General features: G+C 40.6%; 1 protein-coding gene and 1 long non-coding RNA gene across 2 annotated transcripts in view; one reads left to right on the forward strand and one right to left on the reverse strand.

Moving 5' to 3' along the window:
* The window catches only part of PRTG (protogenin), an 84,718-nt gene that overhangs the window by 14,349 nt on the left and 57,469 nt on the right, over window positions 1–12,900 (reverse strand). The window contains exons 12-15 of the mRNA XM_035336167.1: window positions 3,279–3,374; window positions 2,678–2,864; window positions 1,096–1,223; window positions 189–359 (exon numbers count right to left, since the gene is read on the reverse strand). Coding sequence (XP_035192058.1) covers window positions 189–359; window positions 1,096–1,223; window positions 2,678–2,864; window positions 3,279–3,374 — 582 coding nt within the window. The remainder of the gene's footprint in view (window positions 1–188; window positions 360–1,095; window positions 1,224–2,677; window positions 2,865–3,278; window positions 3,375–12,900) is intronic.
* On the forward strand, window positions 4,623–6,462 carry LOC118172328. The gene is made up of 2 exons (XR_004753646.1): window positions 4,623–4,766; window positions 5,139–6,462. It is a non-coding gene; the product is annotated as an uncharacterized LOC118172328 (long non-coding RNA).

The raw sequence follows: 12,900 nt of genomic DNA on the forward strand, positions 1-12,900 counted from the left end.
TTCTGAGGTACTAGTGGTTTTGAATATGTTTTCATCAGCCGGGAGTAATTCTAAACTAATTGTAGCTTTCATGTGAACATTTATATGAATTTCTTCCTTACTGTAGCCCAAGGGAGCTGAAAATAATGAAGCATCTTATAAGTAGCATCACTGTTTGTCCAGTTCATACATTTATGATCTTAGTTTACCTTCTCTGTGCAACACTTGCCATTCCCCAGCGATCCAAGACTTCCTGGATGCGTAGAGGATAGTGTATCGTGTAACAACTGTTTCAGGACCATCAGGTGGCTTCCAGGAAACCAAAGCAGTATCATCCTCTATCAAAGTCACCTTCACTCCTACTGGAGGGCCAGATGGTGCTGTGAGAACAGTAACACAATACTATTAGGCTAACCTCATTTACATGTAATTAAACTGCTCAAAAACAAACTGCTGTCTAGAACCTATTGCTACATCCCAGATAACAAACATATTCACTGCTCTTCAACAGAAACTCTCGTGGTAACTCTGATCTGGTTAATAGCTCAGATTTTGTAAAAGCAAGTTCTGTATGCTTTCCTTCAAAGACAACATTTTAATAAATAAATAATCCCTGCGAAGAGGTACATCCCAAACATCAAAAATTGCTATGCTAAGAATGTGAAACTGAAGTTTTTGATTTTTCACTGACAAAGCTGACAGAGAAACAAACCAGCACCTAGGGCGGTAGAAAGGAAGGTATGTATGTAATTGTCTTACAGTTTCTAAAACTGTTGGATTTTAAAATATGTTTTCATAATACCTATGAATTAACTGTGCCTTTCCTATAAACAATTTTTTCATTCAAGTTATTTCAGTGGTCGCTAATACCACATTTTATTTTAAAATGGTTGGTGGTTTTATGTAGATTTTGAAAAAAGAATTTCACAGTTCCAAAAAACGCATTTTCTTTAGAGCATTTTTCTATCTTCCACTGAGAAGAGCATTAGCTGTATATTAGAGGAAGGTCTTTCTCTCTCCTGCAGACAGCTCCAAATTAATAAGCAATTTCTTAGGTTATTTGGCTTACAGAACTTTTTTTTTCAGAACCTTGTGGTCTTCTCCTAGTGCCCTTACCTTCTGGAAGGGTAGTATGATAGACAACTGGACTCCAGGGACTAGAGAGCTGGTCCACATGCAAACGAACTGCAAATTCATACATGGTTTTTGGTTCAAGACCTTGAACTAACATGTGAGTCTCTGACCTGTACAGATGAAGAAAAAAGAAATATAACAGCAGGTGTTGACTTGAAGATCCAGAACTCAAATGGTATCTCTTCGCCACGGTGAGTAGACTGCAGCTGTCAGTTCAACACAGGACAAACCAGTTCAAGTCCAGGCACGTGAGCCATCTGCACTGTCTATCTAAAAAGGTAATTCTGCTAACCCCGGAGCTCTCTGGAGCACACTATGTTTGCTATCAGTTCATTTGAGCTCAAGTTTCTACAGAGCTTAGTTGGACAGCTGATGCACAAGCAAGTCCAAGAACGTCATGGCCCAGACTGCCAGCAGGTATCCCAAACTCAGCTCTTCCCACGTTCATCCATACGACACTACACTTTAACCTGGAGTAACACAAACTACAGCCACTGCTGAAAAGGCACTTACTGTTGGCTCCATCAGTTATTCCTGGTTCTGTTCCAAGTTCACAATATGTAGGCTATGCATGTAACTCCCCCTGACGTTTATGGCCTCCATCACCCCCACGTTTAGGGGATCTCTGTGGAATACAAATCTTCCCTACTTTAGTCTCATTTAGTGTTTTCATCTTCCACAGTGCCAAGTCAGTCACCAGTATTTGCAATACTTTCATCCTATCACAAAAAGCAGTATTCACTGCTATGCTCCACATTATGCGCCAGGAACATGGTGACTGTACGGGGTCTACTTGTTAACTCCTGCAGCAGGCGATGTGTTCTTTGAAGAGAAAACCATCAACGTCGGGATGGAAGCTAGCTTTTAACACAGCATTTCTTTACTTTAGAAGACTTGAGTAAGCCCAAATATTGAGAGAGCAACGCACATATGGATTCCCTCAACAGCACCATGGCCCCCACTGTACACAGTCACAACGGAGCAAAGTCTTCTGCTCTCATACGACCAGGGCACAGAGTTGAACGTTGAGCTCAGGCAGGATTTCTTCCCTGTCCTATTGTTCTGTGGCTCACATGTTGCTTCTCTGAATAGCAAGCTATAGGTTCTACTTAGCTTTCTCCTGGCAGGATGCCACATATTTAGGAACGTGGCATTCCCACAAGGACACACTCAACCCCTCAAAACTCAAGAATTTTTGCCTCCAGTGTTAAAATCAGACACTGTACCAAGTCCTATTTTTGACCAGAGAAGCTAACTATAAAATATGTACTCTTTTGCTCGGTTTAAGAAGAGTTTAACATTAAATTCAGCTTAGCTAATAAATGCGTTAAAAATTCAAGAGCTTCTCCGGAGATCCAACATCAGGATGTCAGGAAGAGAACTCAGGTGTTCTACAAACACATCTTATACAACCAAAGAAACAGAACTAGCAGCCACTGGATAAAACACACAGCTTTTTGATTGCAACTACCTTTATCCCTCTTAAAGGGGATTAAAAGAGGACGGGAAAACTGGAAACTGGATCTAGAAATGGGAAATGAAGATGCAAGAGCACTGCACTTACGTTTGAAGGTAGAGAACCAGAGATGCATTCTGCAGTCCCACGGGGTTGCAACGGATTGTGTAGTTAATGACCTGTGCCGATGTGAAGGCGGGCTTGCCCCAGTGAAGGTAGATAGAAGATGAAGTGTTAGCTTTAGCATAGAGATGGTGAGGGGGCGGGGGTGGTGGCACCATGCGATCACGGACAGCTTTAAAAAACAAAAAACAGCAGCATAAATTATTTAATGAAGCATAAACAGATACTGGTAAGATTAAGAGACAGGTCTGAACCCATAGGTTTAGATTCAAATCTGCTCCCACTCAGTATTACCAGGCATTCAGACCCAGGAATCTGGTTCGAGACATTGAACTGATAAGATATATGATACGTCACCGGTTAGATGACACAGACAAGCCAACAGGGAAGGACAATGCGTTTGGTAGCTGTCTTGTTTCCTCAGCTGCAACTTATTAAAACAAGAGGCTGTCTGACTAGAACAGTATTTGTCACATATATAGCCTTTCTGGTTCTCTGTTTTACATTGAATTAAGTGTTTACTTATAGATTAAAAAGAGCTGCTGGAATCCTGAAAATAAACTCTTAATGCAGCTACAACACTTACAGACACATCCTGGAGTGCTGACTGTTTGGTCTGCCTGATAACCTTCTTCCATATTGTTATATGCCAGCAGCCTTACGTGGTACTTCCTTCTAGGATCTGCACAAAGAAAAAAGGAATAATTAGAATCAAGACAAAAAATAAGGATTTTCAGACTTCCACGGGCAGTGAGATAACTTGAATGTTCTGCAAATTCAATTCAAAACTTGTCTGCTACTGTCAGCAGACCGATAAATGGGTTAGATGTTTGGAAGACTGCCTTTTCTCCTCCAGTCCTATGAACTTCTATGAATCTCTGCCTAGGCTGCACTGGAATCAGTTACATCTCCCAGTCTTGCTTCCAGTAGCCTGAAATATATATATTTTTTGAACAGATATCAGTGGGAGTAGGATAAATATCACCTCTCTATTTGAAACAAACTCACACATTCACAGCCACAGGGCTAGATTTTTTTAATCGTTTCATTCAGCATAAGTAAAAGGGCTTTCAGTCTGTAGTAGAGATCTGTTGAAACAAACAGCTTGAGGTCCACAGAAATCAACGTTTTTTTTCTGGATAAACAGGCAGGAATGAAGCAGGGCAAGTAAGGCAAATGCAGAAAGACAGGATCCAGCAAAGAAATGGGAAATGTTTTGGTTCAGGCTTCCTAGAGGATATATAATACTGTGAAACAACAGTCATTGTTAATAACACCTTTGACTTAAAACTACCGCTTCCATATGTTTTCCTGAAAGCTGATTCTGGCATTCTTAGAGGGTCACTGCTCCTAGCTTGAAGGGTCTCCCTGCTTCCCTTTCTCTGGCCATGTCTTTGGGTCCTCATATTACAGTTTGCTGCTACTCTGGCCATGCCTGTGGGTTCTCGTATTGCAGTTTGCTGCTTCCCTCAGTTTTGTTAGTGATACACTGGCCTTGGTCCAAGTGAAAAAATTACTACAGGGAAATGAGTAAAAAAAGGGGCCTTAAGCTTTTCAGAAATGAAGATGGCCTGGAGTACAAACCACCAGGATGGCTGCGCTGCCAAAGCTAGCTTCTCTGCAGCCTGCTCTCTTGACATTTGTAACAAATCCCGTCCACACGATGGATGATTTGCTAAGTGGAGGCACGTATGAGCTCTTATGGGCACAGCTAAACTTTATAACAGCACTGATGTACGCATTATTTTCCTCTTCCACCGTGACAGCTAATGAATCTACTACCTTCTGTTAATGTTTTAAGAAGGTCTAGGCTGATGTTGTATGACTGTGTTATACTTGATTATTTTTTTCCTTGCACTAAATACCATAATGTTATCTCTTTTCAAAATAAGCTCTCCTCTTTCTCATTTTAGCCAAGATTTGACATGGCCTTTCTCCTGGAATAAAGGAACCCATTTCCCTGGCGTTTCCTAACCACAGACCGGACTTGGCCTTATGTCAGATCGTTAGTGCCCTCTGCAGGCTCTGCATAAGCGAAACAAACTTAACAAGGCTGGATTTTGTTCTTCCATAGGTAAGGCACAGTTGCTTCATAAAAATGCATTTTGTAACATTTGCATGCTTATTTTGAAATAGACAGCCTTTTTGCGATTTAGCTACTAACATCAGCCTTAATGGAATACCACTAGGTACAGTTTGCATCTAGGTTTATTTTTAAGATTATTTTACCAAATTCGAACTATAGGTGTAGAGCAAAAGGAGCTCTTAAAATGGGATTTCAGTCATTTCTTTGACATGTTCAGCATTAATGTTAGAATAGGCAAGAGAAGCTCATTCCCATTTTCCAGACAGACCTCAGTGTCACGAGAAAACAGTATGAATAGCAAAATGTTGGAAAATGAGTTTTTAAGCATTTTTTCACTTTACAATGTCACTTTAACAACAGATGAAGTCGACTGTTACTAATCCACAAAATCGCAATCGGACAAAAGGAGATGGACACAAACACCAAGAATACCGCTAAGCACAACGTAAGTGGAAAAACAGAACCTTAACATGGAAAATTCAGAAGGATTGCAAGATATATATATATATATATATATATATATAAATCATTACAACCTCTTAGAAGTCTGAAAAAAACATCTTATCTGAAGGGAAGGGGCATTTCAAAACACTGAGCCCAACCAAAAAGATAACTACTACACTTCAGAAGTACCACGCGACTTTCACACATCCAAATCAAGTTACGGTAACTTTCTGATGTGAAACACAATGCGTGTCTCAGAGAAGTATCTACCTCCCCAGACTTCCTACTTAACCCGTGGTAGAAGTACATGTATTTAGCACATAACTGAAATCTTTGAAAACAAAGCCAACATTAAAAACTGAGGCCATCCAGACATCTTCAAGATCTCTTTAGGATTATGTTTTGGAGATTGTTATACTTGATTTTCTCATCCATTCTTAGAGTAAACTTGAATTCAAGTACTATTTAGCAGACCTTTGACCTGATTCCACACAAACAGGTGGCATCCAACCAGCCCAGCGTCACAGTCTGCATCTTTTTTTTTACAAGCTCCTGCAGAAGAGGCCCCTGCCGCATTTCCGCAAGACACATGATGACAAACACGACAATTTATCATCCTGCTGAGCACCTTCAAAAACTCCATGCCCTTTGAAAGTGGTCACCCAGAACTGATCATCTTCACTGTGAAATAAAGAATAGCTGAGGTCTAGTGCCCTGCTGAGCTGAATGGGGAGCCTGTGAGGTCTGTTTATCCTCAGTGCCTTTTTTTTTATTAAAAAAAAAAAAAAAATCGCATGTCTAAGAAAAACACTTTTTTTGATCCAATGTGTTTTACTTAATTCTGCACCACATTGAATACCATTCGTCTTACTCTTGTAAGAAGTTTCAAAAATTCTTGCAAGAAGTTTCAAAAAATTATCTTCATAGAGAAGAACCTGTTTAAAAATAAAGCCTTTCAACTAGTCCCTGCCACCTAAAAACCACGGCTATTTCCGCTTCATACACAGGACATCACTGTTCAGTTGGCACCAAGACTGGTTTAATCCAAGAGGGGTGTCACCATTTTTGAGCTGTCATACCTTACTGCTTCCATGGCTGAAACAGAATCTGCTGGTATCTGTAACTGAAATAGTAACTGAGCAGGGCTACATTATGTGCTGGCCTGGAAAAGCCTAAATACTACAGAAATCCGAAAAGGAGAATACAAAAGAATTTTAAGAGGACAGTGTATTAAGCAGCTTTAAAAAAAATATGATATAAAACTTGCTTGGAAAATATTGGAAAATATTTTTTTTGTCTATAGTAGCTTCTCTTCTGCGCACTATTAACAAGTGTTGGTGTTGTCCACAGGCTTACAGTATGATTTACTCCTAAATGGCAATCCCAACACAAATGTGGCGTAAACACTTTTATCTAGCAATTCATCAACTGCATCAAACATTCAAAGCCAGACATATCCTTAGAAAACAAACTTCAGGAGCTTTCTCATCTTTAGCCTGCATAGGTGTCCTGAATAGTTTACACATAAATCACTGTTAAAAGATCGCGGATGGCATGGCCACCTAGGGGCTGACAGTCTCAGATTTAGTGTACACCATCCATGCATGTTACACAGCAACAGGAGGCTGAGAGGCTCAGAAATCAGGGCAGTGCGCATTGAGGCCATCATTCATGCCCGTAAAAGACCCAGAAGTAACACACGTCTTTCCACAGACAATCGCTGCTATTCAACAAAATGGGCACGATGATTCACTCAAACACTAAACAAAAAAATCAGTTTAAGTCAAATAAACAAGCAAACCTCACAAACAGCACCTCACATCAAGATTTTACCTCTGCATTTTCAAAATCTTTACGAACAGCCTGGTAGCACTGACTCATTTCATTTAATTCTCCTGCGACTGCAGTTGTCAGCATTTGGGTAGTGGCTGAACACTACCCAGACATTCCAGACAAAGGGGAACAGGAGCAATTTTCTAGCCTATATACTAACCAGATTCCTTTTGTTAAAGTTATTTTGTTCCTGCTGAATGTGTTGTTTGCTGGTTTGGTTTTTGCTCACTTGTTTGTTCCGTCTTGTTTCAACGCTGCTGGCTACGTTAGACTGTTATAAAATCAAGTAAGCGTCCCAGCACCCACAGCCTTTCTACGGGTCTTAAATCAGCTGGTGGAAAGGACACAAAACCACACTGTTCATACAAAGCAAGAGGCCAGCACTGATGTCAATATAGACATGACAGAGCTAATACATAGATTTTATTACAGGAGCGCCGCTGGAGCGTATAGACTGTCTTTTAGAAGACATTAGAGACTGGATGTGATAAGCTGGCACAGCTTCACACAGCACGATGGATCTGCCTCTTACAACCATTTTATATAACCAAAGCCTGGCAATATTTAAAACACATGAACAGTAGTTCAACCAGGGTGATAAATATCACCTCTAGTAATAATATTCCTATAAAACACACATTGGAAGGAGCTAAATATGCCTTATAATGATTAGGATAGTGATTAATTTAAAATTATCAGAATAGATACTGTTCCAAACATCACTGTTTTGCCTAAAAAAAAAAAAAAAAAAAAATAGTATGATCAGCCTCATTTTCTTATGACAGTTTCTGTAGGTAGGTCACAGCTCCCTAGTGATACTCCTCTGGCATGCCATATGCTGTAATTCACTCTCCCATAAAAATCTGCAGTGAGCCCTGCAGGTTCAACCCCGATATGTCTTTCAGCAGAAAGACACTTGGGGGAGCCTTCTCCTTTTACAAGTCCATAGATTCAGAAACTTCTCACGGTAGGACTATGGCAAAGCTAAATACTGTAAGTATGAGCTAAAAATACATTGAACTATCATTTAAAACATAGGTTGTAACTTGGAAAACACATTTAATTAACATTTCAGTGGCCGAAGCTTGGTAAGAGTTCAAATGACAACACTTCTCTGTTTCATTGTCTTACTGCATCATTAAGTGTAATTTTAGAGATTATGTTCAGCTTCTTGGCAGATAGAAAGCTCAGAGCAGTTACTGAGGTTAGTGCTGTAGAACAGATTCAGCAAGAAAAGCTATAGTGAACTCAGATGTTCCAGTCCTGTTTCCATGACAAATCATTTCATTTCTCAGGATGGAGAATCAGATCCGCTTATCTGTCTGGATGCAAGATACTGACAGACACTGCAAAAACATGAAGAACTGACAATTTCTTACCAGTTCTATTGCTCTACAGCAACAGATGTAGAGAACGGATGTTCCTTGGAACTGCTATATTTCATTGCATCAGCTCAGATACTGCTGCCATCAGCCTTGCTTCTGTGTGATTCTCCCATTTCTTTTATTGTGCGGAGAAGCAGCATTCAGAAGTACACATATGCATTTTTTCTCAGTTTATTTCCAAAACTTAAAATGGTAATAAGTTCCAGTTATATATATTTCTTAGTTAGGCAGGTTTTAAATGTACAGAGACCAGTTTCCAAAGCTTGGAAAAATATAAATGGTCTAAATAGCCAGTGGCAGGCAAAGCAACTACCAGTAACAGAAACCATCCCTTCCTGTGCCAGGACTGGTGTTAGTGTATGTGGGTGTATGAGTTCCATGGAATTCCATTAAGTCAGTGTCTCAGACTTAATATTTTAGAAGAATTGAAGAACTGAGACAAATACACACACACACAAACAAAAAACAAGCTGGGCTTGTTCCACAACAGAATAAATGATGCTCCCGATGACCCTTACTGGCCTCTGAAATACATCCACTGAAAATCTAGGTTTTCTGGGATGACTGCTATAGCAGCTCTCATTATTTGGAGGAAGGGGAAAAAAAGGTTCTCTGTTTGGAAGACATTTCCCTAATGACAAAGGTGACATGCAGAGAGGAAGGAACATCTCTCTCCCACCGATGTCTTGGTTCCATCTGGTAGAGTTATACCTCATTACTGCCAGATGGTGTCCTCATGCGCTTCCAATGAACGCAGCTGGAAAAACCAGAGGCATCAAAGATGAAATGCCTGTATTAGCAATTAAACATCTAAAAGAAAAAAAATGTGCTTCTAATCGCTTAGCAGCTGGTGAAGTACTTTTTTAATGCGACTATCTCATTCTTAAGTTACCAAGATTGCACAGACTGAACTTTTACTAAAAGTTACTAAGAACAAAGTCACTTCCATATTCAAGATGGAACAAAAAAATCCATTCTTGAGATGTTCTGTTACATACTTAAACCTCTCTCAGCTTGAAGGACACCAAAAATGTTAATCCATATATAATTCCATCCTCCCTCCTCAATAAATAAATAAATAAATAAAAATGCGTGTGTCCTGATTACATTTTAACACTATCTTCCAATCAGTTTTCTGCAGGAGACCAAACAATGTTTATCCCGCTGAGATTCTGATCATTTGTCTTCGCACAATTCTTCTGTTCCAAGTAAATCTGCGGCATTAAAGATAGCCATAAAGCATGTAACAGCAGGTTCCATCACCATGTTGTATCAGCCAATACAGCTCTGTACCACCCTTGATTTAGAACTATAAATTTGGATTCCATATAAGCTTCAGCCAAGTGAACAGTTACCCAGAACGTGTCTGGTGTGTACAAACACAGCCAAAATTTTGGCTTTCTGGTAAATGCTTCATAGAAAGCATCTGTTTACAGGCTACTTAGTCAAGGTTACAATAGAGTGTAATATTGCAACCCCTAAAAGCCCTGTCATTGTTTCCTTCAGCTGCTGCATGTTTGTGAAGCTCCGAAGGCCTTGAAAGGAGCCAGAGCAGAACCAACAGGTCAGGGCTAGATAAAATTAAGAAAGAATCCGAGGTCAGACCATGAAAGAAGCCCCCCCCCCCCCCACCTCCACCCCCCTTTTCAACCCTCCAGAACAGTGAGTCCACCTCTAGCAGCCTTTCATTTGTCCTGATAAGAAGAGACAGCAATCCTCAACCTGGATTTCAGACTTTTTAAGTCCTTTCTGGGGAGAGGAAAAGATAAGGAAGCCCAAAGAAAATGGGCATTTTACTACCCTTTACTGTTGACTCGTTAAGTCTGGATACTGAGCATACTTTCGTACTTGTTTTGAACATCCCCACTCTCAGCACTTTAAAAGCAAAATATTGACAGAAATAAAAGTATTTGGGGCTTTGTTCTTGTTTCTAAAAGAATTAGGACTGCACAGAATTTCTAGGAAAAAAGAGTTGAGTGTCTTCATGTCCTGAGTTGAGCACAGTGGATAGAAACAACTTTTTCAGCCACGTTCAGCCTGGTGGTTCTGACAGGTGGGGAAGGGGATAAACCAAGTATTTCTCTTTTAGTCCAGCATACGTACAAATCTTAAACGCTACCTTTTTCCGTTCAATTTAAATTATCAAAACAGTACTGTACCAAGAAGGCTGACAAAATGGTTGTCCTAAGGACAAAACTTCTGTGGCCAAATGTCCATTTTTAATTTAATCTTTTGTGTTGCTGGATTTTTTGTGTAACCCACAGGACCATTGTTGGGTAGTGGTCCGGCTGGATAGCTCATTGGTCTGGCTTTCCAGGGTGACTGCACTGCCCCCAAGCCCATCCCTTCAACACAATAAACTCCAGATAATTATTCAAAGAAGAGGCCAGCAGCATGGGCTGCTCTGACATCGGGTCACGGCCTTTGACATCGAATCTGGGGCTAGCCAAAGTCTGCTCCAAGCAACAGAGGTCCAGGGGAATTATTAAGGGGGAAGGGTGGGAAAGGAAGAGCACTGAGAAATACTATCCTTAAAAATGTACTTTTGAAGCAAAGTAATGTAAATACAGCAGAAACTTATTAAGAAAATAAGCAAATACATTTCAAATATACTAGACAAAAGGGCCAGAGAAAAGCACATCAAGCCAAACAGTAACATAAAGCTGGGAAGTGGAAGGATGACACAAATTCAGGTCTTTTTCCCTCAAAAAAACAGGTATTCCCTCTCAGATTTTTCTTTTTTTTTTTTTTTTTTTTTTTTTCCCCAAAGAATGCCCTTTTACCTTGCTCAGGTGCATATGATTAAGCAAATAAACAAATTTAGCAATCCTGTTACATTATGGCTTTTAAAATCTTGTCCAGGCTCTGGATATGTAATTTCCAATCATTCTTACAAGTTTCAGATAACGATATTTAATGACTTTTTTCTTTAAAGGAGTTGGAATTTAGTTTGATGACACATTTTAAATAATAACTCTTTAATATCAGATTGAAGAAGTTTCTGAGAAGTTACAAATTGCCAACATTTTACATCTACGTGGCTTGTTCTTCAACGTAAAGGTAGCTTTAAACAGTTAGAACAAAGCCTGTCTGTGATACTCATGTTTTCCTTTGCAAACCAAATAACTGAAGAGGAAACTAAGCAATTTGTTCTTTTTACAACATTGTGAAGGTTTATTTTGGTAGAAACCAGAACATATGACAAATATGAATTGATTCGGCTAAACGGTCCGGCGTTCCACGGCTTTGGATGGCTCTGGCTTATTTGTCTAAATGTGAAAAGGGCCTGTATCCCTTTTGTAGCTCCGCGCTGTCCCCTTGCAGGGCCCCAGGACAAATAACACCTCACACCCCCTTGCAGTAAAAACATCACCTCTCCTCCTGCCCCCAGTCAGCAATGGCACTCTATACAAAGAAGCGTGAGGGGAGGGCTAGAGGGGCAGGAGGAATTCCCAACATCCAGCATTTGGGCCTTCTAGAGACCACAGAAGCGACAGAATGATTTAAATGTCTCTAATCTTTTAGAAGAACTTCAGCAGATCTTAAGGACTTCAAATTGGCTCCGTTTTTGTACGGGCCGTGTCACATTACTGCTGTGCCTGCACCGGTTGTGATCAGTCTCTGGGCTCCTCTGGTGCTTTAGGGAACTGTTAAATTACACAGGCAAAAAGCTCTCTTCCAATATTATTCTAACAACACACTCTAAAACTAGCAGACATCCTTATGTTAACTAGCCTGGCTCACCATTTTCAAAGTGAGCCCTCAAAAGCTAACTTGAAAGCAATACCAGAGGCCTGGACAAACACCTAATTTTGATCTTTTGTGCTCGTCTTTTCTTCTGAGAGACCTTTTCTTTTGTTACTGCCCAGTGGAAAGCACATAGCTCATTGGTCCTGCTTTGAAAGATGAGAGCGCTGCCCCTCAGCCCACCCCTCGGAGCACAATCACTTTAATGGAATTATGTAGAGAGGCCATCGCTGCAAGAAGAAAGGGAGGGAGAGGGGGGGGAAGGAGTGTCCGAAGGAGCCAGCAGAGCCTCCAGCGGGCCCAGTTACTAACCCAGATACGTCCACCGAGAATTCACACGCTGCTGCAAAAAGGATGTGCTACCCCATAGCACAGGTACCCTTACATACAGCTGCATGCAAGACCTGGACGCCAGACAGAACAGTTAATTGGAGACCGACGTCAGAGAGTCGGATTTAGTAATTATTATAATCCTGCTACAAGCGCCCTCAAGAAAGGGCTGCGCTACAAATAGTTCTTTCCCATAAGAAGGGGACCGAAAAGATGATCTCCCCCTGTGAAGACTGGCCTTTCTGTGTTGCAGAAGGAAAGGAAGAGTGGACAACGTGTCCAGCCTTGGCGCGGGGAGGAATGCTTCCTGAGAATGCATCTAAGCAGCGAGCAGTCTGGCAAGTTTGCCTTAACAGCTGTTGAGATACCAAGCACTGTAATAC

This window comes from Oxyura jamaicensis, chromosome 10, assembly GCF_011077185.1.
Source record: "Oxyura jamaicensis isolate SHBP4307 breed ruddy duck chromosome 10, BPBGC_Ojam_1.0, whole genome shotgun sequence".
NCBI classification, from domain to species: domain Eukaryota; kingdom Metazoa; phylum Chordata; class Aves; order Anseriformes; family Anatidae; genus Oxyura; species Oxyura jamaicensis.